Source organism: Lichenostomus cassidix, chromosome 1, assembly GCF_008360975.1.
Source record: "Lichenostomus cassidix isolate B80296 chromosome 1, HeHo_3.0, whole genome shotgun sequence".
Lineage (NCBI taxonomy): Eukaryota > Metazoa > Chordata > Aves > Passeriformes > Meliphagidae > Lichenostomus > Lichenostomus cassidix.
In genome coordinates, this window is record NC_139479.1 from 16,486,368 (window position 1) to 16,511,963 (window position 25,596).

The 25,596-nt window shown below is 40.2% G+C and overlaps 1 protein-coding gene across 2 annotated transcripts; it reads left to right on the forward strand.

The window, feature by feature from the left end:
• The first annotated feature begins 230 nt into the window (after window positions 1–230).
• CLTRN (collectrin, amino acid transport regulator) lies at window positions 231–24,834 on the forward strand. 2 transcript variants are annotated; one of them, XM_085051569.1, is made up of 6 exons: window positions 231–389; window positions 757–815; window positions 6,555–6,640; window positions 13,670–13,786; window positions 16,914–17,108; window positions 21,169–24,832. In XM_085051569.1, exons 1-6 carry the CDS (start codon window positions 323–325, stop codon window positions 21,317–21,319), a joined length of 675 nt encoding a protein of 224 aa, XP_084907695.1. In that variant the 5' UTR covers window positions 231–322; the 3' UTR covers window positions 21,320–24,832. The 2 variants fall into 2 exon arrangements, with proteins under 2 accessions (XP_084907695.1, XP_084907703.1); XM_085051577.1 differs by lacking the exon at window positions 6,555–6,640 and having other exon boundaries at window positions 21,169–24,834.
• The last annotated feature ends 762 nt before the right edge of the window (window positions 24,835–25,596 follow it).

Sequence of the window (25,596 nt, forward strand, 5' to 3'; positions counted from 1 at the left end):
CCTGTGAGAAAATAGGTTGGCCTGGAGCACTCTGTAAAATTTTGTATTTTTCTAAAAAGGAAGAAGGAAAATTAAATACTTGTTGCAGCTTTTTCTTTTTTTTTTTTTTTTTTTTACTACAGAGAAATGTAGTAAATAACTAACAGAAGACAGTTGTTTCTAGTGCCTGTTTTTAGCTAAAATAACGGGGGTTAATCATTAAACCTTTCACTTGGTCGCTCACTTGTGCTCCTGATGCTTTAATCCTGGGTCACAGAAAGTTTAAGAGTGCTTTACAGGGGAGACTCACTTCTTTTTGCCTCAACCTTTCCATGCTGACGGGATGTTACGGGCTTTGCTGCTTACACTCTCTGTAGTTGCCATTGCTCATGCTGAGCTCTGCAAGCCAGGTAAGATTTGGAGCTGATTCCCATCCTTCTTTAGGTAAAGTAGCTATCAGTGTAGACTACAAAGCTGCCAACTTCTCGGATTTTTATTTTAACTGTTTGTCTTCAGTGTGAAGATTGAAATGCTGAGCATTCAGTTCTTTTATGAGTTTACAAATTAAGTATGGGAGTTGATCTCATTTAAAGAGGTCATCGTAAAACTCACTGAGACTCTGTAGGGCTTTTTTCATGCAAGTAACTTCTCCTAAGCGTGTGATCTCTTAAGACACATTTAGAAACTGACATTTGTGAAATAATCAGGGAAGTAAATGATTTAAAACCTATTTTGACAGACTATCAATGTATGTTTCCTTTTTTCTCTTTGTGTCAGATGCACAGAATGCTTTCAAAGTACGGATTAGTATCAAAACAGCTTTGGGAGATAATGCAGTAAGTAAAGTATCTTCACATATTCTTCCTAATTCAATATCTGCCAAAATAGAAGTAATATATACTGTAAAATTTCTGAAGGCAAAACAAGCATTTTGTTCTGTAGGGTTAATTGTAATAGTTTGCTCAAGTCATGATCCAGGCATCCATTTCTTGACATTGACCAGCCCACTCCTTAAAATGGCATTCTTTAGAAGACATATAAAGCTTGCTTATTCATAAAGATAATTTTCTGTCAAAGATTTTTTTCCTCTGGAAAAGCAGTAAGGGTGTTACACTTTATGCATGAGAAGTGCTGCATAAATGCAAGTCTGTATTTTGGGAAAAGCACTTCTGCACAAGAGTGCTAATCGTAAGGTCAAGCATGCCTAGGAAGAGAAGCAGGAAAAGATTTTTAGATCTTTATGAAATGGGACTTTATATCAGGCTCTCAAACAAACATTAACTGTAGAGATCGTTCAAGCATGTTTCATCAGTTCCCTGCTAATGGAGAGCTTCAGATAGTGGCCTTTCTTCCTTGCCTGTGGTGCACAGGCTTATCTCATGGGGACCAAAATGGTTTGGCTTAATTCAGTTCTTTGGGCTTAATGTAGAAGTACCAGTGTGAGCAATGAGAGATACATAAGAGATTGGGACATTAGCTGACTGAGTGGTCCTTCCTGATGTAAGGCACTATTTAATATGTCAGAGCCCAGTACTTTGTTAGTAGTTTTGAATACTTAGAGCAAATCAACAGCATGTTAACAGAGCTCAGCAGAAAATTAGGTATGAAACATCATGGACGATCATGTCCCCTTGTAAGTCTGGTGTCCGATTATGTTATGAGCCCTGGGAAACAAAAAGCAGTAGGTTACATGTTATAAAAGACTGGTTATATCAGAAACTCCCTATGACTGTAGAAGCTGTTCTAAAATTACCCTGAATAATCAGGTAATTTAAAATAACATTAGCAGGGACCTAAATTTCACTGATAACTTCATAAACCATACAAATTACAAAGAAATATTCAAGATACCTGCTAAAGTAAATGTCTGGAAATTCATGCTGAAGTCAATTCGCTTGGGTGGGAGACTTTAATTAAACAGTAGTGCAAGCCTATTTTTTTTTTTTTTTAGTTATTAAAAATAGTGTAATACTATGGCTGAAAAGATAAAAAATAATTATTAAAACTCCTCTTGATGCTAACTGCTAATATTTTTATTTAATCTTGGCTCAGCATAATAGCAAAGAACAAAAATTGCAGTTGACAGTAATGCCCTTGTTAATGCCTTTTCCTTCTCCAGCTATAGTAAAATAAGGGGAGGTTGTTTGATAATTTTTTTTTGTTGTTGTTTTTCATTCAAAAAGGGCATGAGACAAATCATTACCCTTGAAGGCACTTTATATTGCAAGAAAAAAGCAATAACTGAGGAATCTATTTTTTTTTTTTGTAGTTGTTTATTTCATATAACAAAGTGTGTGAAAATGCTAAGAATGGGACAATTGAGAACAGCATTTTAGAACAATAACTTGCTGAAAGTGGTATGATGCCATACAAAATCACCCACAAACAATAAACAATTTATTAAGTACACAGGTAGTAGTAGTTCCTTTTCATAGCCATTGCCATCTTCTCTATGAATGACTGAAATTGAAAACTGAAGCTACTATGAAACTGAAATTCCTTTTGGTTAAAGAATTTGGGACACTACTTTTTTGTGTTATGTATTTTAGCAAAGAAAAGTGTAATACTGTCATTGTGTCACAGTAGGACACAGTCAACTTCATTCATTTCCAAGTAATTTCAAGCTCCATGATAACAGAAAGCCCTGATACCATGGGAAGTTTTCTCTAGGAGTGGCGAGATAACTCTGGTGTACATTCAGGGGTGTAGGAACTAGGTTGGTGTAGCTTTTCACATGGTTTAGTGCATGCCATCCACTGTGTGTGAGGCTGATGAAAACAGGACACCATTTTTTAATTTGTTCACCAGGTAAGCTGTACTCTGAGACAGGGAGCTCCATTTACTGTATTTATTTAGTTCTTATCACAATGGAGCTGGAAAGAGCAGCTCAGATGCATTAGGTATTCAGCCGTTATCATTTTATTTGCAAATAATGAGTGTACTTGACAGAGATGTTGTTTGCTGATCCATAGGAGGAAACCCGGTGCCTGTAGGCCTAAATGGAAGGGGATTTATGAGTCTCACTGAGGATGGTTTTGACTTTGTGATTGGCCTCTGGAATAGCTGATAATCACTAGATGCCTTCTGTTCATGGAGTCAGCAGAGGGGTAGAGAGTTAATTCAAAAGGGACAGAGGCAACTAGGGAGTGAGACATGATAGGCACTGACAAATCTATGGAACTTGGTGTTACCACTCATTTTAACCATGAGTCAGAGTTGGCACCTTGGGGGTTGCAGCCAGGTGAAGCAGAAAGTGCACTTCCCTTCTGGCTCATGTATTCAGGCTGCTTGCAGGGTAGAGGATGAAAAGGAGAAAGGCTGACATACACCTTGTGTCTTGCCACCAGATGGGATCCAGAAGCATGTTTGTTATCTGTAACCGCTCTGCAGTCTGAGTGGCTGTATGGTTAAACACAGAACCATTCAAGAGGGAAGAAATCTTGGATAATCCGTAGTCCTCTGCTGCTCAAAGCCAGGTCAACACTGAAATCAGGTCAGGTTGCTTGGAGCAGTCTTGTAATGTTATATTCTCATTCTACTATCTTAAATTTTGTATTTTTAGAGCACAGTTATAGCATTTCACCCCATCAGCAACCTACACTCATCATCTTTCATGCATTATATCATCATCATCTTCATTCAGTAAGAGGCATTTAAGACTGCCTTTCACAGTTAGCTGTGTCCAGTTCTGCTCCTCCTTAACATATACAGGATGGGAAGAGCAACTGAGCCAACATCTCTGTGTTGGTTCCTTTGCAGAGCAATGAACATGGTAAACATTAACAGTCCTGATACTATCATGTAATGTTTCATTGATAACAGTTATGTTTATAGCGTGTGGTTGCAATTGATATTTAATGTTTCCTCTTTAGCAGCAGAAAGTTTGCATCAATAGCTGCACTGCATAGGAACTTCATCAGTCTTCAGCTGCACTCCAGGCCTTTGCATTTGGACGGTAAAGATCAAGCTGATAAGGCCCCATAGTAGAATGAATCAGGTCTAGTGGAAGGTGTCTCTGCCCATGTCAGGGAAGTTGGAACTAGATGATCTTTAGAGTCCCTTCCAATCAAAATCATTCAAAGTTTCTTTGCACCTATCCCTCTGATTGGAGAAAGCTTCTAATTAGAAATTGTTTTCTGGAAATTCATGCCCACCTGTCCTGAGTTCATACAGTTGGTTAGTTAAAAGTTGTTCATGCCTTACTTTTCTTCTCCATAATGTTGCTTCCCCCTTGCATATTCCTGTATGCAGTCATGTACCGAAGTTCTTGTTCACCTGGAGCCCACAGCCATCTCCATCTCCTCTACTTCCTGTTTAATCTCCATTTTCTTGGGGCTTCTTGCCCTTCTTCCCAGAAGGTTGTGTGCAATATCTTCTCCTGACTCAGGCAGACCCCTGATTTCTGCTGAGCTTTCTCTGCCAGTCTCGTCCCCCACTTTCTTGCAGTTTTCTGTTTATTCTGTCACTTTTCAAATACTTACTCTTTCAGCGGGATCTGGAATTCTTCACTACAAATTATTTTCCCTGTTTTGAGATACCCTTTTTGTTACTCTGACTTAAAGAAGTCCTAAGCTACTGCATTATTTATAAAAACTGTGACAAATTGTGCATGTATATATACATTGCACTAAACATAAACATACCGAGGACATGCACTTGGTAGTGCTGCATTTTATTTGTGTCCATGTAAGCATGAAATGGAGTGTGTTTCATCACTATCCATTTTCAAGACAACTGATTAAATTATCGCTACAGCTGGTTTAATCCACTGCCTAACAAATGATTTTTTTTCTGTCCTTTTGAACCTGTTCTCAAAGACTGCAGGTGGCATGTAGGGATTCAGTCAATAGTGCCACACACAGAAAAAAGACATCTTCCCTTTTAGTACTGCAAATTGTGCTTCATGGTTTAAATATAGATATGTTTAAAATGATGATGATAAATAGTTTTATGGCTCCTATCTGTATTAATTCTTTTAATACATGATCTCTTTTTCTTTTAGTACTAGTTGCTCTCATTACTGTCATGTTTTCATCAGTGCAGTGGGGTCAAAACACAGGCATTTATAATTTTTTTCCAAAGAGTTTCTCCCTGGGGTTTTTCGTCAATTTAAGTTCCCAGGCTGGCAAGCAATATTGAAGTACACTCACAACTCCCTTTATTCACGAGGCAGGACTGGTGAGTCAGAACCCAGGTTCTCAGCACTGCAGCTACACTTTAATGCTGCTCAAGTTGTCTGCTGCCTCAGCTTTGTTGTCCCTGTCCCATCTCATCTCAGCCCATTTCACTCAACATTCATCTAGAGAAGATAAACAAGATCACTTTCTGCCCTTTGAATGACTGCTTCCTTCCCTGTTTAGTTTCCAAGTCCACAGGATGCCAGGACACGAGGGCTGCAGATATATGAAAGTTGGATTCCTTTTTTTTTTGTGGAGAAGTTGCATCTCCATGCACCCAAAATCAGAATTCAAAAACCAGAATTAAGATTTGGAATTTTCAATGCTATGTACTGATTTTTGATGTACATTGCTGTTTTTTGAAAGTGTTATAAAGGACCATGAAAAAATAGGTCCAAGCTGACAACAGAGTTAAATATCCACACCACTGGGTTTCTGGTTTGGATGATTACAGAGCAGATTTTTTTAATGCTGAAAGTTAAAGATTAGATTTGTGTTCTGATTGACTGAAGAAAGCTGCTTCTAACCTCCCTTAATATAATTCCAAGAAACTAATAATCTTTATAATCTGCTGAAAGGGGAAATTCAATCAGCATGCCTCAGTCATGGCTCCTGTTATAAAAATGTAATAGATGCAGTTCTTACAGGTCATTAGAATTGCATATGTGAATGAAAGCCCAGGGGAACCCAGTGAAGCTGAAGTCTCAGAAAACTTAAATTATGGAAGCATGATTTTTCACCAAGACAACAGAGAATAGATTTTGGAGCCTACATTCTGCTTCTTATTGAAGTAGTAAGGATGCTATTTTCTTTCTTTCATCCACGTGCAATATAATAATTTGTAATATAGTTGCATCTTCTTTTAATCAGGACAGTGTGCAGCAATAAGGCTGCAATGTCATTTTATTACCTGGAGTCCTAATGTTCAATTCCCAGAGACCACCTTCAACATTAGGTTTTTTTAATTATTATTTTTGGGCAGAGCCAAATGATCTTTGAGGGTGAATTTAAACCTTCTATTTTAACTGAGTTTGTCCAGCAAAAGAGGTAAGGCCATGAATGCAGCTGTGTGGGGAGAATGCTAGTAATATGCCTAGTCTTTGGTATAAGAAACTTTAGATCTCCAGTTTAGTCAGCTTTCAGAAATATTCAGTTAATTTGGGTTTTGGAAACATTCTTTGCAGTTTATATTATTTATATTACAGTTTATATTGCCCTTTTTTCCCATTAGAAAAGGTCCTGTGTCCATACTAAATAATGGGCATTATTTTCTTAGCACAACCAGAGAATTTATTAGTTTTCTTGATCAATACAGCATTTCAAGTTCAGCAACTCTTTTCCCTCTTTGTACTGCCAGCACTGATGCTGAAACTAATTATTTTCTGTCTTCCTTTACAGTATGCTTGGGATGCTAATGAAGAGTACCTCTTCAAAGCAATGGTAGCTTTTGCAATGAGAAGATATTCCAGCAAGAGCACAACTCAGTAAGCATCTGCGTGGATTTGCCTTATACATATTAACAATGCTGCATGTAGTGACCTGTCCTTTGCTGTACTGAACTGTAGAAATCATTATGTAGAGATTCCAAAAGGAGGCTGTTCCACTATACTTCTCTGACATCCAGATACATATTCAACATCACACTGTCCCTGTCTTAAGCAATGTTCAATCTTTGAAGCTGTATCCCTGTTGATGTGAAGTGACACAGCTGTGCATCTCAGTGGGATGGTGCCAGTTCACTTCAAGCAGAATGCTGCAGTAAGATTTGACACCTTATGGAGACCATACTGGGAGGAGGTGCAGAGACACACTAGGAGGTCAAAAAAGGCAGCACAGATCTTTGAGTAAGCAGCTCTGGTGCTTGCTTTCTTAGAGCCCAGCTTCAGCAGTGTGCTGCAGATGAGCTGACTCAGAGCCATGGGAGGTGGATAGCTATGCCAGTGCTGTGCTCTGCTGGGCTTTCCTATCCCTGATATCACAGTGGTTGAGTTACCTACCGTCAAGAAGTTTCAGACGTTGCAGTGCAGATAGAAATCAGCCTTTAATTGGTTTTGGGATTAAATCTACCCTGAGGTATTGAATATTCTTTTCAGGCTTCTGATCCTTGCTACTCTATGAAATTAGATACCAGATTAGACAGACCATTTAGCAAGCTGTATTTTCAGGATGCTCTTACCATTCTTAAATGAAAAACCTTGTAAGTGCATTTCCATAGGCCTGTTATTTTTTTCATTGTTTTTCAATCTGAAATGAAAGATTGATGGTTCTGGTAAGCTAACAAGGATAAGCTTTTCAATTTACTTGGAAATAAAACTGCTTCAGGCTGTCGTTGTATCAGGTGAAGCATATTCAACATTTGCAAAGATGTTAGTTAACTTTAGTTACATGGTGGTTATTGTGGCTGCTACACTTCTCCTAAATAAAAGGGGATTTCCCCCTCCATGTGACAGGAGTGTTTGATTCCTGCTGTTTCATTTTTATTCCTCAGAAGTGGTCTCCTTTGAGCAAGAGAGCCATTACATCAAGCCTAACAAAAACAGCCAAGTGTGCTACTCAACGCAATTAAATGACACTTAAACAATTAGTTCAAGATACAAGCTAATTACAGATGATTATGTAGGACTTTTTCTCAGGTTTTCAAAGCAGCAGAGTTTTCATTCAGCATCTGATCCATAAAGATTCACTTTTGTATACTTATTTTAGTCTTGGGTCCTTTTTTAAAACTGTTCTCTTCCTTAAAAGTCATGGTCCTTTCACACAGCAAAAAACCTATGTCAGAAGCCAATGATCTTTTTCCTCTTCAAATACTGTGGTTTTCTGCAGACTAAAATAAGGTTGGTGCAGGAATGGGAAAAAATTAAGCCAGTATGGAAGGAGCAGAAGTTTTAATGGCAGTTATCTGTATCCACCCTGGGCAATCATAGAATTTATACTCACATAATTCTGTTTCCTACTAAGAGAGTTTTCGCTATGGACAAATATGATGTTGCCAGTATTACTCCAGTTTAGAGGTGGTGTTGCACACGTCAGTAATTCCCTGTTCCTAAGTTGATCAGAAAAGTCAGTATAATATTTGGAATCAGCCAGCTATGGGCATCTTTTCCTCTTTTTAAGATGGTATGAGACTTTCTTATGGGACATAACTTGGGTACACCCCTCACGGGGTGTATGACTGATAACTCATCCAGGACTTAAAGACACCTTTGGGGTCATTATAGACAGCATGTCGCCTGAAGGACAGCTGTGCAGCTCTGAGATCTGGCACAACTTCCTAGGCAACAGGCTGAGGAATTTCCTATGCACAGATCTCTCCCATATCCCAAGGGACCTCAGAGTCCCCATTTTGTCATGGAGAGGCTAGATGAGCCTCCCAATAGACCTCAAATAATCAGCCTGTTACATGGGAGCAGGAAGGCTGTGAAAGCCTCCGTCCTGTTAGATGTGCTGGAGATAACACACTCCTTTCTCCATCTTTGTGACTGGCAGCTGCAAGGCAGAAGTGCAGACCTGCTCCATCCCCCTCTGCAGTGGGCATGGAGGTGTGGGAGCACCCAGCATCCCAGAGGGTACAGCAGCATGCTGCACACTGGAACAGCACCCTGCCAGAGCTGGTGAGGAGACTTCACTGTGGTGAACAGGGAGGCACAAGCAGGAGCTTGTAGCAAATAAATTACATTGCATTGCTGGCAAATAAATTGCATTTCACTACAGGAGCCTTTGCAGGAAAATGCCAACAGATTTACTTTCAGGAGATGTAAAAGACCAGTGACCAATTATTCTGTCATATAACAACAAACAAATGGCCTGTGACGGCATTCTGGAAGCATCTAAACTTATGGAAATTTTGCATCTGGTTAATTGAAGTTTTTTGTCAAAATAAAACTTATGAAAAAATCACTATTATTTTACATAACTGAATAGTGGTTCTGCTGGGGTATAAATTACACACATAGCCATAGCCAGGATGTGACAAACCTCCCCTTTAACATCCCATTGATTTCTAACACACCCACAGCCCTGAAGTATCTCACAGCCACAGCCAACTTCCACAGGAGACACAAATGCTATTAACTTCAGCAAGCTGTATCAGGCCCCAGAATAATTTGTCTGGTGGGTCAGGATAACCATTGTTGCAGTGTGCCTCATCATTTTTGATATTCAAAGTCACCTCTTGTTAGGCTTCTGAAGCTGGATAAAAGCCAGCCTGTGATGACAAGCATTTCAATGTGCTCCTGCAAACAGCAGTTGATACTGTTGTTGCCCTTGTGTAAGCACTGAGTGACCCAACACAGAATGGGGAGGATTTCGCGTTACATCTCGAGTTCTCTGAAGTTAATATCTAAACTGAAATTTAATAAATCATGGTGCAGTGTTTAATGATTTCAAGCAGTGTCTCAAAAGGCTTGTCAAATTCAAATTTGTGCGAAACAGAAGAAAGACACAATCAATCAAATTACTCAGTAACTGTTAATAGAGATACAAATCAATACTTCTTTTTCAGTGGAGAATTAACACCCCTTTATTTCCTGCTTTATATGTGGCCTTTCAATTGATTCACAATACATATGGTCATGAGCCATGTAAGCTAACCTTTGATCTCTCAGTGTTAAAAAATTATTGTTGTAGCCTGTGTTAGTAACCCTGGTGTCTCTAATCTGTGACTCATTTGAAGTAATATTAATCTCTTTTGGGCCTGAGATGAGTTAATCTTTAGGGCAGAAAGAATGTCAACACATTTGTTTTCATTCAAATAACAGAATCTACTTTTCGTACATCTTCTCCCCATTTATAGAAAAAAAACCCTGAAGTTTTCGTTACGAAGTGACCAGAAGAAAGTTCATCAATATTATCCATCTTCCTAAGACAGACAGGCTTTTTTGATACTAAAGATATTGTGACCATTCAGAACAACAAAATAGGATTCTGGAGTAAAGCTGTTACATCAAGGTGATCCCATGGCTGCTGGAAAGAAAAAAACATTCCTTTGCAGGAGCAGCTGCAGAGCCCTGGGTTGTAAGAGGAATGATGCTTTTGGGAGAGCTGGAGATTGGCACCTGAGACTTGGGGATTGGGGTTCTTTCATGAGCTAACTGAGGCACTGAGCTCCCTTTCACTCTCGGACAGCTCTTTTTTACCCCTAAACAATCCTTTAAATCTCCATAAGGAACAATTACAGTGTTTCAGGCCAAGGAGTTGCCAGGGTTTCCTGCACTCTACTCACTGGTGTTTGTATATATTAAAGGAAATGCAGTTTTGGACATTTGCCATAGTGCCATAAGGCTGAACCAGGATCTTGTCGTTTTGATGATAACAGTCTCCTATAATCCCCACATCAAAAATCTATCAGCTGCTAAGGAAAGAAAAAAATGTCCACATATATATTTACAAATACACTTCATTAGTGCCTGGAGAAGCCAGGTTTCTCAGATCTATACAGTGTGACTGCATAGTTGCAATGGTTCTGTGTGTTGTGAATCAAAACTGCACTCAGATGGCATGGGAGAAAAAAAAAGTGCACCACTGCACAGAAATTGCCACATTGGTGCTTGTTCAACCAGTCTGTTTTGGTGTTTACTCATCCCCTTTGAACTTCTCATGAGCAGGATTATTCTCTTTGGGGCCTGGAAGGGTTTATGACATTTGGATTCAGCTGATGAGAAAGTGATGGCAGTGAAGTCGGGTTTTGGATGCTAAAATCAAGAAGGATTTTAGAAACAATAGGGAGAAGAAAGGAAGGCAAATTTACATATCCTAGTGTAATCCTTGCTGCCCCTTGTTTCAGTGCTGTTTGTTCTAGAAAGAGATGTTACCCTGCAGTGACTGACTGCCTTGTCTCATGCTGAAATCCTTGGCTCTTTAGGGAAGATCCCAGCTTGAAGAGTCTTTGAATGAGGGTGAGAAAGTCAGGGTGTTCTGCCAGTCCTTGTCTGTCTTTCTCTTTGGGGATCAATTTATCGTTCTTTTTGGGGATCAATCTTTCTTCACTTACCCCATTTCAAGAACATCTGTAGGGCAACACCAACTCGTATTTTCCACCTGGCTCAGTTTTTGATTGCACCACAGGAACTGCAGCTTTTGGAACTTTGGCATTTTGAAATTTTGGGTCCTACTGTTATAAATGCCTAGATAGAAAACTTCCTCTACAGTTAGAATTTTAGATATTCTGTGAAGTCAGCAAGAGTTTGTCAGCCACCAGCCAAAAGTAGGCATATCTTCCCCTCTCCTGTAAATTTTGTGCTTTCCTTTTGTTTTGCAAAGAATAAATCTGCTTTCATCTTCTGACTGTTGCCAGTGAGCTGACATGAACATCTTTTCAAATTCCAGAGGATGGATTTCCTCTTTTATTCATAAAAATTCTCTGTATTTGCAAAATTGACACTGTTCTAGAGAGGTAAAGTGGTCATTTTTGCTCTGCAAGATCATTGCTTTTCATTTTATTGCATGTCTCTCTGGAATGAGCACTTATAGCCCAGAAAGCCAGCAGTATCCTGGGCTGCACCAAAAGCAGCATGGCCAGCAGTCTGAGGGAGGGGATTCTGCCCCTCTGCTCTGCTCTGGTGAGATCCCACCTGCAGTGCTGCATCCAGATCTGGGCTTCCCAGCACCTGTTGGAGTGAGCTCCTAAGAGCCAAAATGAAATAAGCTCAGTTGCTTGGAGCATGGTGCTAATAATGCCAAGGTTGTGGCTTCAATCTCTGTATGGATCACTCCCATAAGAGTTGGACTTAATGATCCTTGTGGGTCCTTTCCAACTCAGAATATTCTGCGATTCTGTGATTAGAGGGCTGGAACACCTCTACTGCGATGAAAAGATGAGACAAGTGGGTTTGTTCAGTCTGGGGAAGAGAAAGCACTGGGGTGACCTAATAGCATCTTCCAGTACCTGAAGGGAGCCTACAAGAAAGATGGAAAGAGACTTTTGACAAGGGCATGTGACAGGACAAGGGAGAATGTCTTCAAACTGAAAAGAGTAGGTTTTGATTACATATTAGGAAGAAATTCTTTGCTGGTGGTGAGGCACTGGAACAGGTTGCCCAGAGAAGCTGTGGATGCCCCATCCCTGGCAGTGTGCAAAGCCAGGCTGGATGGAGCTCTGAGCAACCTGGTCTAGTGGGAAGTGTCCCTGCCCGTGACAGAGGGGATTGGAACAAATCTCTAAGGTCCTTTCCAGCCCAAGCCATTGTATGATTCCATGAGATAGATTAGATAGGTAGATAGATAGACCTCTGTAAAATGAGATATTGCACTACCTGGGGCACCCAAAACATCACTCAAAAAAAGCTTTCATCAGGAAGTAAAACTTTTCTACAAAACATCCATAATGAGGTACCATGATCTGCCTTATAAGCCAACTGGTCCCTGTCTGGATGGGGATTGCCCAGGCACAGGCATTCACACTCCCTCCTGTCCCTCTCACCCCCAATCCCACCAATCCCACCAGCCCCACCAATGCCACCAGTCCCACCAGTCCCCCCAATCCCACCAGCCCCACCATTCCCCCCAATCCCCCCAGTCCCACCAATGCCACCAATGCCACCAGTCCCACCAGTCCCCCTAATCCCCCCAGTCCCGCTCCCAGCTCCCGCGGGGCCGGGCGGTGCTGCCGGCGGCCGGCAGGTGGCGCTGCCCAGCAGAGGGTGGGCGCGCTCGGTCCGTGTCGTGGCGGAGAAATTATTAACTCTCCCTTCATTTAAAGCCTCATGATTGTGTCATTCCATAAGGGTTTTCTGATATTCCCGCCGTTTACTAGCGTTAGTGGCAAAACCCAGTTTGTAGGAATCTGAAGGAAATGGCTTTTAAAAGGCACTTCGTACACTATTTCCATAGTATTCCATAAGAAGCCTCCTGCCTGTTCCCCTCCACATTTAACTTCACATAAAACTGAGCAATCTTCCATTAAAATAGATAATTTAAATATTTGACAGCATAAGCTAAAGGGCAGAGGCCGGTGCCAGTAGGATGACTTAATTTAGCTTGTTCCCTCCACTCTGTACCTGGGTCTGTGAACAAAGATGTCAAAAAGAATAACATCAATTCCACTGATCTTCCTTCCAACAAATCTATCTTGTAGAAGAACTGCACTCACTTCACAATCATGTGGGGAATTCCCAATGACTGATTCCTTTGGTATTTTCAGTCAAAACTAAAATTCTTAGTTCACCAATGCATTTGCTCCATTCTATGGCCTTTGTCACAGACCTGATGATTAATATTCAAATATGTGTTTTTTCATTTCCTTATACTAAATGTATGTCCAAGACCATGCAAGTTTGCTATGGATTCAGAAATCTGTTTGAAGACTCGTTTGGTCTTTATTAGTTTGATTTTTTAAAAATCATATTGGGAAATGGGAAATGCTGTAAGTGCTATTTGTTTATTGAGTATGAACTGATAACTTTTTTAAAAATAAGAATTTCCCCCCTCTTAGGTGAGAGCAATATTTTAAGAAAATCTAAAATATTTCAATAATTCTTCCCATGCTTCTTTAATGATGATTTTTGTTTTAACTGCAGAATTTCCAATGTGCTGCTCTGCAATGTGACGGACCGGGTGTCATTTTGGTTTGTGGTCACAGATTCTTCCAAAAATGTGACAACTGTTCCTGGAAGTGAGGTAGAGGCAGCCATCAGGTACAGTCACTGCTTTTGCAATGTTTTCTTCCTTATTTACTGATGATGTTTTCTCTCTCCGAGCCTTGTATGAAGGATCACTCTGCCTCTTTAAGGATGAACTAATCCAAGTTGCTAAAACACCAAGGGGTTAGTACTCTTTAATGGATGTGAGATTAGAGGCTTTTTAACAGTCTCACAGAATGCGAATCATGTGAGCCTTGGGATTATAACTTTGGAAGGAGACTAAATTGGTGCTGGAGACTCAGAAGAAATCTATTCCCTTTTCAGAGCCCTACCTGTGATATTCTGTCCAGTGTGCGACACATGCACTTCTCTCATCCAGCTGCTACATTTCCCAGTGAGACAGCATTCTTCCTCAGATGATGGAAAGACACACTTTCCATGTGGGATTAACATAATTTAGCTTTCACTGCATGCTACATGCACATCTACACCTGGGCTAATGACCACAGGCTCCCTTTCAGTGCTTCTCACTAACAGTTCATATGACTTAATGTAGAAGTCAGCTTTCACATGAAAAGAGCTCCTGTGAACTCCTCATGAGCAGAGCTGGCTGTGTTCCAGCTTGGTTTAAACAATCTCATACTCACATTCTTTTCATACCAGCTTGTTCTAGAATGCCAGTCAGTATCATAGCTGAGCATTGCTTGTACAAAGTACAGTGCACTACAAAGCACTTTGCTTTCTACTATCATATTCTGTAGCAAATTAAAGCAAGAATGTGGAGTTGACAAGGGAAAAAGAAAAAAAGGGTAATCTGACTTCAATGGTCCAAAAAAACCTGCACCAGAGGTTTATAGGGATGAGTCCCTCAAGCAGCATAATGCACATACATTTCTCAAGCATGGAGTGGAAAATGGATCTCTTTGTTTTCAAGTATTCTATGCTCTGTCTTGAAAATTAATGTTATCTCTATGGAGGTGTAATGCCTAATTCCTGATGAATGCGAATGTGTTCTTCTGGAAAGATTAATTTAAGCTTGTGAGCAGATTAAACTATTTCCTACAGAGACACCAAACAATAGCTTCATAGCATTAGTGGATGAAGCAGATTATTTATTCACTGAAGCTCTCTGTAAGAGTGCTGGAATGCAGGGGTTTTGCATTTCTGTTATTCTTTGATACCTTCAGTAGCATAAGCTGATTTATTTAAGTCTTCTATGTGCCCTGTTTAGCACAGAAATTGGATGCTATTATTGTTTGGTTTTTAACTGTTTTCTGTCACCTGGTAAAGAATTTGCTATTTATGAAAAGTTTTAATTCCTATCTAATTTAAAAACAAGAAATAAAATGGTCTATAAAATGACAGTATTTTTTGTTCAATTGATTCTGATTGCAGGCTTCCATACAAAATCTTTATTATAATTCTTCATATTACAGTAGCACATAAAAACACTAGTCATGGACCAGAATATTGTTGTATGAGATTCCTACAAAGTAAGAATAAAGAAAAAGGTAAACCATGCCAGAGCTCCTTATGAGACTCAAGATTTTGGATAAATATACACAAGATATAGTTATGGATATACAAAACTGAAAGGTACTTGTAGTTGCCTTCATGTGTTTTGGAGCATAATTCTGAAACTGAAGCCATTAGGTGAGAGCGAACAATGCTTATTTCAGCTGTTCACAAGGATCCTTTTATATCAGTAAGGAAATCTTTTCTAAATGGCAGACAGCTTATGGTGTAATGAGTCTTAAAACATGCCATGGCTTTCAGTCCTGTGCAGGAATGCTGACTTTCCATTGAGGCTAAGAACTTCCTGTTTAAGGGACAGCCAAACATGATCATTTCCAAGAAAAAACTTGCTAAATCTTACCTGTATTTCCCATACATCTTAGGAAATACTCGCTCTGTGGTAAATAAGTTGAATTGTATACAAAAAAGACCTGAATTAATTCATGCAACTGTGATCAAAAAGGATCTCTCAAGACCAATATATGTGATCCATTTGCTTAAAATTTTTTGGCATTTTGAAAAAGCCAATGGAAGATACTTCTAAAGTCTCTTAAGGCTGCTTAGATTTAGATCCAGAAGTATCTGCAAATGCTTACAGGCAGTGAAAATGGGTGAAGATATCCATTAAAGGGTAGCAGTTGTACTACTTCTGTGAAAAAGCGTATTTCTCAGACTTACAGTTTCTGATAATAGAAAAAATGTGCAAAGTGCAAATCCCTTTAGCTGCATCATGCAGGGAAGAAGGACATGTTGGCAATAGGTGTGGATTCTTGCAGGCCAAATTGTGTCCTGTTCCTCATGTATCTAAGAAAATCTACAGCAGCAGGGGCAGATGTACCAGCCCATAACATGCAGGATGGTTCAGTTTGAAGTGCTATGAAGCACTCTAGTAAATTCTCTAAGCATTGAAGGGTAGATCTGCCACTCCTGTGCTAATCTTGAATGCTGCATGAGCAAGGCAACAGAGCCAACCTTACAGCTTACAACCTGCTGTCCTTGGGACATGGCTGAAAACAGAAATAAATAATACCATACTTCAGGTCTCGTCTGTATTTCCCAGCTTTTTAGATAAATGCATACAAAAGTCCAGTGTTTGAAATGTTCTGAGTGTGTGGGCGTCTGTGGATTGCTGATGTCTATGTCGTAGTCAAGGTCTGTGTAATCCTGCTGACATCACAGAATCACAGAATCAAAAAATTATGGGATCACAGAATCATTGAGGCTGGAAAAGACCTCCAAGATCGAGTCCAACCTTTGACTGAACCACCACTGTGTCAAGCAGACCATGGCACACAGTGGCACATACAGTTGTGTCTTGAACACCTTCAGGGACAGTGACTCCACCACTCCTTGGGCAGCCTTTTCCAATGCTTGACCACCCTTGCAGTGGAGAAATTCTTCCTGTTGTCCAACCTGAACCTCCCCTGGTACAGTATGAGGCTATGTCCTCTTGTCTTGTTGCCTTAGAGAAGAGGCTGACACCCACTAAAGACAGACAACATCCACAGCCTTTTCTTCATCATGCTGGATAACATTCCGCCCTGCTGAACTTGCTGCACATTCATGAAAAATCCTTTTATTTTCGACTATCTTTTTAACTGGTAAAATACCTTTATAAAGAGTTGTGATGTTTTTGTGTTTTGTTTTGTTTTGTTTCTTTCTTAAGGATGAACCGGAACAGAATCAACAGTGCCTTCCTACTGAGTGACAAAACACTGCAATTCCTGAAGATTACCTCAACCTTATCACCTCCTGTTGAACCCTCTACGCCTGTCTGGCTTATTGTATTTGGTGTTGTTCTTTGTCTCATTGTGGCTGGGATTGTTTTCCTCATTTTTTCAGGGATTCAGAAACACAAGAAGTAAGCCGCTTAGCCTTTCTTCTGCTTTAATGAAATACTGGCTAGTTAGGTCAGCTGGGCTAGTTTTGTGTTTCAGAGCAGCCTCAGACAGATTAATGCTGTGCTCCCTTTCCTAACTAGGAAAGGTAACCCATGTCTCCTTTTTGAGGAAAAGGCTTAAAATTTTCAACTGTAAAGTATAGAAAGATACCTTAGTAATTTTGGGATGTAATGAAGGAATGGAGAGTGTAAGGATATGGTCCTGGAGGCCACCTAACTAGAGATGAGCTTTGAAAAGACATTTGATGTCATTCTTGGGAAGGTTTATTGTGCCACAGGTGAGTGAGTCTCCTCTCACAGACCACGCCCAAAGCTACCAAGAGGGACAAAGCTGGCAGTGACAGTGTCCCTTCCAGGGCAGTGGTGTCAAAAGCTGGCAGGGCTTAAAAGATGTGTTGCTGCAGCTTGAGAAGACTTAGTAGAGCACACGATAATGATTAATGTATGGCTGAAGAGGGGCTGCTCACTGGAACAGTGCAGGGTTTCACCTACCATTAATGACCTGATGAGCCCAAAATACCCAGCCTTTTACAGGTTCATGGGCAGATCTCCCCATGAGTTTAGGAGTTTTTCTAGTGGTAGAGTAGGAGATACTCTCTTCTCCTCTCTGTTTCTGCCCTGTGGTGGCACTGGTGAAAAAGAGAAGGTTGTTCATACTTCCCTAGTGTGCGCATGTGGGAGCAACAAAGAGCAGGTGGAGTTTTGATCCTGTCATCTCTGCTGGCTCTGAGTTGGGCATAAGGAATAGAAATTTCTCAGCTGAGTTGAGATTCTGCCCTAGAAGTTCAGCTTCTACCATGCTTTAGGCTGCCACAGAGTTTAGGTTTACACAAAATTATGATTTCAGCAATAGATTCATACAGGAACAGCAGAAGAACTGAAAAAAGGTTCAATTCCTGCTAATAACTAGATAATGTCAAAATTAGTGACTGTATGATGGATTATATCCCCAAATATATCAGAACAATGAATTAATATATGAAAAGTGGTATGTTGCAGAGATTTTTCCTTTTTGCCTTTTTATTACCTTGAAGAATGTTAAAAGACCTCAGAAGAACAACACTTGTGAAGGTTAAGTGCTTCTCATAGAGAATCTTTAGTAGTGTAGTCAGAATCTCTTGAGTTATATTTTACATTCAGAGGAGTTATGTGAATTTCCAAAACCTTTTTCTGTTAAAAAAAAACAACCACAAAATGCAGCAAACAATAGATGAAATATGCTGTTGGGGAAAGAGTCTGGGAAGGTATTTGGAATCTATGGATAGTTAAAGCCCTATCACAACCATATTATATAGACTGAATTATTTCATGCCCTAAACATAGGCAAGCTGTTCTGTAAAACTGAGTGACATTACTGCCTGAAACCCAAACCTCCCCTCTGTGTAGTATGGCTCTGTGTTTCTTTATAGTGCCTAACTTAAAGGGGATCTTTGAATGTTTCAAATAAGTGTAATATAAATAAACTATGATAAAGAGCTATGATTTTTCTAGCTAAAATAATCACTTGTGCTTCATATCATGCTGAAAGATAGGATTTCCCCCTGTATTTTCAAAATAACTCAGTTGAGCTTGAGCAGTTCTCCTCAATACGGTGTGAACTCCCTGCTCTTACCAACACACTGCCATCAATATGACTTGTTGCTGCCTGCCTGTGCTCACTTGGCACTCTCTCTGTCTCATCCTCTTGTCCTTTTAGTTGCTATGTTTTTTTCACTTCTCCCTCTGTTTCCCTACTCTACCATTACACATAACCTTTCCTCAGAGCGGGTTCATCTGTGGCTGAACTCTGACCCTCTTTTCATGTCAATAACATCTGCAGGCAGGGGTGGGGAAGTGGGAGAGGGTAAACCAAGCATTTATTTCTTCCATCTATCGTAGCAAGGACTGCAGAGGTATAAGGGATGGTCTGGGTTATTTGGCTTCTTGGGAAAAAAAAAAAAGAAAAAAGCCAGACATCAGAGAAAAGAATTTCAAAAGTGCTGCTCTCTTTTTCAGACACTGAAGTAAGTGACCAGGTTTTCAAAGACTTCAGCATGTCCAGTAATTAGTTTTCTTGAAAGCCTGGCCAGAGCTTATATAATGGGAACCCTGTTGCCTAGTGGGCTGTGTTGGAAATCTGGCCCCAAGGATGGTATTGACTTCTCATAAATATGGCATTTTGTCTTTAAAGGCCTTTAAAGTACCATATAAATACCTTGGTTCAGATAAGGCCAAAAGCACGTGCTCCAGGCTGTCTGTGCTCAGGTGTTAGTGAAGTGGGATTGGCCTGTAGAGGAGTTTCACTATTGAGTTAGACTCATGCATCATTTCTTGAACTGAGAGATTTGCTTAACTCAGTGCATACAGTGGGCTGGGTCAGACACACTGTCTCCCAGCCTCTTGTTTGTTCTCCTATCATTGCAGCAATAGGACACCTCCTTCTACAGCAATAGATTTGTCACATGCCCAGGGCAGGACCATCCTCTACTGTCTATCCTGAGCTAGCCCGAAGTCTTCCCCTACCCCCCTCAAAATCCCATCTGCAATAGAAGCCATAAACATTTGCCTTGGGAAGAGTGAAAACAGAGTAAGCACCCAGTCTTTCCCTCTATTAGTCTCCCAGCATATAATTTGCAGCTGTGGGCCTTCCTGAGCTGGATTTGGTCTTCTTGTATTGGGTAGCCCACAATGTTTTCTCTTCCCTTAACTTGTTGAGTTACCCCTTGGATTTGTGGAAACTTTTAGCTTCTCTGAATTCCTCTGGTAATCAGTTTCACACATTTTCTATTCCTCTCATTCCTTTTGAACCTGTTTCGTAGTAACTTTTATGTTCTGTTCCCACAGTTTTGTATTAAAAAATACTCCTTTTATCAGTGTAAGAGCAGCCAGAGGTCAGAGGTTTCCGCTACTACACCCCAAGTTTATTTTAACAAGTCTATAATGCCAAGAGTCTTCCAAAGGCCAATAAAATTTTATTATTGTTAATATCTCTGTTATTAGCAGTTACACTGAGTCAGATTTTTACGGTTGTCCTGAGTCAGATTGTTACAGTACATGTTGTGGCATAGGAAGAAGCAGTGCCAGCTGACCTTTGAGTTTCTTATCCTCTGAAACCGCTGATGCTGCAGACTGTAAAGTACAGCAGGTTTTTCAACTATGAACTAGCTGCTCTCAAGGTTAGAATAAATCTGGAATTAAAGGAACATCATGACCTGTTGACTGATATTTCTTTATTACATCTTCTCATTATTGTATTTCAGATTTTTTTGTTTTGTTTTGTTTAGATTTTTTTTAAAATGTGGATAATTTTATTCAACCACTATTATAACATGTTTTTGGGACAACTGGAGCCTGGAAAAGTGAAAGCCATGCAATTGTTTGATCTAGAAAACAGAAGTATAAGATACTAGTTAGGAAGGTGCCTGCTAATGAAGTTTGAAGAAAAAAATGCAGATTTGCAGCATTGAGATTACCTAAGTTCTGAAGAAGGTAATCATGGTTGCAAGGGCACCCAAGTCTCCACATTTGGAGACTATAGTTAGTCTAAGACTGATCTGTTTCTAAACAGTGTGTTTTATTTTGTACAGATCATGGGGTGAAATCTATGTCATGCATTGCAGGGTCAGACTAGATGTTTAGTGCAGTCCTTCCTGATGTAAAAAAACCCCCAAACAGATTTAGAGATTTTTCAGTTTTTGTTTTGCCCCAGCTTTTCCTTTTGCACCTTCTAGTCATTTTACAGAATAAGTAGGTGAAATAATATTTAAAACATACTTGCAACATGACTACTTCAGGTTTTCTGGTTTCCAGTTCTGAGCTTAAAACACTAAACTAGGGCTTCCAATCAGTGGGTCTCCCAGCTATTGTATTTAGATACACCCATCTGGTGTATTTATTACAGCAATGAAGTAAACCAAATTATGCCTTTAGATGCATAACCTATGACAAACTTCTAACTAAATATGCAGTTTTCTGTCTGTGGAATCATGGTGGAGTGCTGCAGGTCAACAAAATAAGATGATCTTTTCTTTCTTGTTTTTAGAAAGAATAAAGAGTCAACAGAGAGAGAAAATTTAGAAGAGAAAGTTGAAGTGACACTAGAAAATGGGATTCCTTGTGAAGCACTGGATTTAAAAGCAGGCCACGTTAATGGAGTCTTTGGAGCAGATGATGAACGGTTCACATCCCTATGAAATGCTGCCACTGCTCTCTGGTGCTTTTCTGAAAGACTCCGGTGCCTACCTTATCTCGTCACTACTCCTGAATGGCAAACATGAAGACAAGAAAAATGTCCTTTCACATAATTTCTCTTGAGAGAACCTTTTGCTGATAACACATACACTTGAGCCTCCATTACAATTCTTTTTCATGAGCAGCGTAAATAAGAAGGCTTCAGATAATGTCCAGAAAAGATTTCCAGAAGATGTGTGGCAGAACAGGGTTGGAACCTGCCTTGTGTCAGGCATCTAATTTTTAATGATTATTTAAATATGTCCGTTGTTTGTTCTTCCCTGACATAAATATGAAACTGAATTATTCCTGAATGTCACTGGGGAGATCATCTATCATTGTCAATCTTTGATGGGTTTTTTTCAAACCAGATGCAAAAGTTTCTCTGTAAAATGACTTCTGTTTGCTGCTATGTAGTACGCCTTTGAATGGAACAGTGATCAGTGTATGAAAGTTTTCATTTATCAAGAAACAAAAAAGCTTTCACAGCCTCTGTAAGACCAGGTCAAAATAGCTGGATCATCTGTAGATCTGGGGCTAGCAAAGATCTGGTTCTAGAAGTATTTTTCACTTAACTGTCAAAGTTACAGATTATGTGAGCAAAACTAAAATTTGCTGAAAATAAAAGGTGCAACAGAGGGCAGATTTTCTACAGGTACAGACAGTGTTTAGTGGCCCAGCTCTCACTAAATCATAGCATCACAGAACAGCCTGGGTTGGAAGGGACCTTAAAGATCTTCTAGTTCCAATCCCTCTGTCATGGGCAGGGACACTTCCACTAGACCAAGTTACTCAGAGCCCCATCCAGTCCAGCCTTGAATCCTTTCAGGGGTGGGACATCCACAGCTTCTCTGGGCAACCTGTTCCAGTGTCTCATCACCCTCACAGTAAAAGAATTTTTTCCAAATACCTAATCTAAACCTGCCCTCTTTCAGTTGGAAGCCATTCCCCCTTGTCCTGTCACTACATGCTCTTGTAAATAGTCTTTCACAACTCTCTGGAAAAGTCTTTCTTACATTTTAAAATAAAACTAGAATAGATTTCCAGCATAGCCAACCTGGGGTCAGATGAACCTTCACGTGACAGGTGGATATCTTTTGAAAGGATTCAGTATGTGAAACACCAGCTACTGGGTTTGGTGCACCTGACCTGGATGAGTGATAAAATTTTGGCTGTCTTCAGAAGCACTGGTGCACAGAAAAGGGGAGTTTTGTGTTTGGGTAACTGTAAACAAAGAATGGAAATGTGTTGAAGCAAAATACAATATCTGCAGTCACCAAACATCTGCCTGCATCACTGGAGGCAGGATTTGACCATTAGCCATCCTGTTTCCAGTGTAATGTTTAGAGGCAATATTAGAAAACCTCTTTGATTATTAGGATTATTTCATCAGACTCCTCACCAACAGGAACAGGCTTAAACAGAGTAAAAGCTGCTTGTGAAGGACCATCCAATGTCCTGAAGGGTACAAAGGTTTCTTGTTTCCCAGGGTAGAAATGCTTCAGCTTTTTGGCTGTATTGAGCACCTTTGACTTGTCTCAGTGCTGACTCTTAGGACCAATGTCAGCAGAAAGGGAGGAATGGGAAGGAGAAGGGAAAGCAGCTGGGTGAAGGGGAAAAGCTGAGCAGGGGAAGCCCAAGGCTAGGGGAGGCAGGGGAGAGGAATGCTAAATGCAAAATAAAACTCTGGAACCCACTGACCATTTGCATCATGTGGTCTCATTTGTCATAGCTGTCTTTGATGTCCTGCTGGTGGGTCCCTCTGGTCAAGGACTGCATCTTGTCTGTGTCCCAGTGTGTGCTGCTCCATTCTGAGGAAGATTAATAAAGTCGGTTATTAGTGATAATATCTCAGTGCTTTAAAACTACCATCCACAACATGTGGATGTATTTCTCACAGGAATGGCAAAGATGAAGCTTGGCAGTGTTGGACTGGAAATACAGAGCTCAGTGTTATTACTGCCTCAGTCATTGCTCCAAGGTCTCTCACGCAGGCAAAGTTTTATTGAGGTAATTCAGATCCCATCACTTCCAAGCCTTCACACTTTTCCCATTCTTTCTATGAGAGATAGCTACACCTTAGTGTGACCACAATGGATTGCTGTGACTGCAGCCTCTCTGCAAGAACCTGTGAAAGATTTTGGTGAAAACAGCTTAGTGGTGCAAGAGCAACCTCAAGCTACCGATTACGAATTGCTGTTATCCTGTAATGTACTATATGATACTGAAATAAAATTCATTTGAGATGAAAAAGGCCAAGCTTATCTGAGCATACTTCTCAAGGTCTGAATGAAGGTTCAGTTCAGCCCATGGCATTCGCCAGCAATTTGAAAATGGATTGAAAACCTCTGAACAAAACATTATGTGATGTGGGCTGACTCTGGTGGTATTTAATCAGTGTCTTCCATACAGCTCGCCTTTTAGCTGCGTAATTACTTTACAGCAGCTCAGCTTAATTTTCTGCTAATGATGATACGGGATTCATTCAGAGCATACATCTAGCTTGCCTCTCTGCTGACACAAAATGGCTTGAGAGAAGCAAATGATACATGAGCAGCCCTATACCACACTTAGCAACACTTTGAAGTCAGTGTAGGTAGGTATTACCTCTTTCACTGAAACAGATACCACAAATGAGGTTAATCAAGGGCACAGTGCTACAGAAGAAATAAATGTCTTTTCTAGTCATTGCAGTAGGTTCATATTAGAAAACAAAGAACACTTTGATTTGGTACACCCTGTCCTCCAGAGCCTGCAAACGGTACAACAATAATTTAGATCCCTTGAGGATCTGGCCCAGATATAACTTCCACTTTTTTTTTTTTTCTCTAAACCACCTGCATCCAACACCTGATAATAAACAGGAAAGTGAGTAACAAGCAATATAGATTATGTGGTGGACTGCTTCCTAAACAATGAGTTGGTTCTGCTTGCAGTTACATTTGTACTGTGCCATTGAATTTTGAAGAAAGGTAACATGGTGTGCCCAAGACTGAACTGTTTCATTTTCAAGGGCTGTGTTTAAGAAAAGAGAGGAGAAAGCAAAATTCAATTAAATGAAGCAATAAACCCAGAGAAGTCCTGTTTGAAGAAAATCTGCAACGTTTATCACTAGTTCCACATCCCCAGCAAGTTGACATTTCAGGACATTACAGTTCTGTTGAGCTTACTTGAGAGAGAGCATTGATGTCTACACTAGAATGAGCACAAATCATGCACGAGTAAGTTGTTTACACTGTTAGTCATTAGCTACACATTTGGAGTGCTGAAGAATGTTAGTATAAAGAGTCTATCTGTGGTACTCACCCCTAAACATCTCTTTCAGCCCACCTTAAAGCCTGGTACTCACAACTGGACCTGGTACTCCCCTGGGGCTCTGCTAGTGCTGAAGAGCCTGGAGAGATGAGCTCATTGGCCTCATGCAGACTGTATGTTCCTGTTTGTCCATCCAGGTGCAACATTTGCTTCTGTTGTACTGATCTTCATGGTGAGCCCTTTCCTGGCTGAGCCTTTGTAAAGGGGCACCTTTATTCTACATTTTGAGGGAGGTCAGTCCATTGTTTCTGCTGTTGTTCACAAAACAGAAGAGTGAAGTTGGTGCAAGAAGCCTCAGGGAAGGATTCAAGTCCTGTTCCTTCATCACTGTGAGAATGAAATAATTCCCAAATTAATACTAATCATAGTATTGTATTAGCACAAGAGCCTCTGGTTTGGTAATTTCTTTCAAGAACTGAGTGCCAGTTTTGACCAAGCCAGGAGAGTTATCACATCTTGACAGAAAGAGTTTTTCTTGTGTAAACTCCCACATTCGGGAAAATGAAAGAAACTATTTTCAAGCTCAGGGGAGAAGTGCAAAAAAGATGTGAAATAGAAGTGAAAACTGGGAGTCTGTGATTCTAGTTACTCTTAAAACATAGCTCAGTTGCCCTCAGAAATTTGGCCAGTTCATCAGTGCAGTAACCTGTGGCTCATGAAATGAGCTGCTTTAAATACGCCAAGTTTTTATAGAAAATACATTGACCAACTGTCCACAATGCATTAGCAATGAGCAGTCTGTGCTTGGCTTTCTATGAGCAGCTCCTTTTGGCCTCTCATGGTTTTTGTTTCCTTTTAATGTGGCGTGGAAGAAGGGATGTGGGCAACGCAGTGACACCACAGCTTCCTACACAAACAGACAATTGCTAATGAAAAATTTGCGCAGTTAGGTACGCCTAATTTGACAGACTGAACTTGCTCTTTT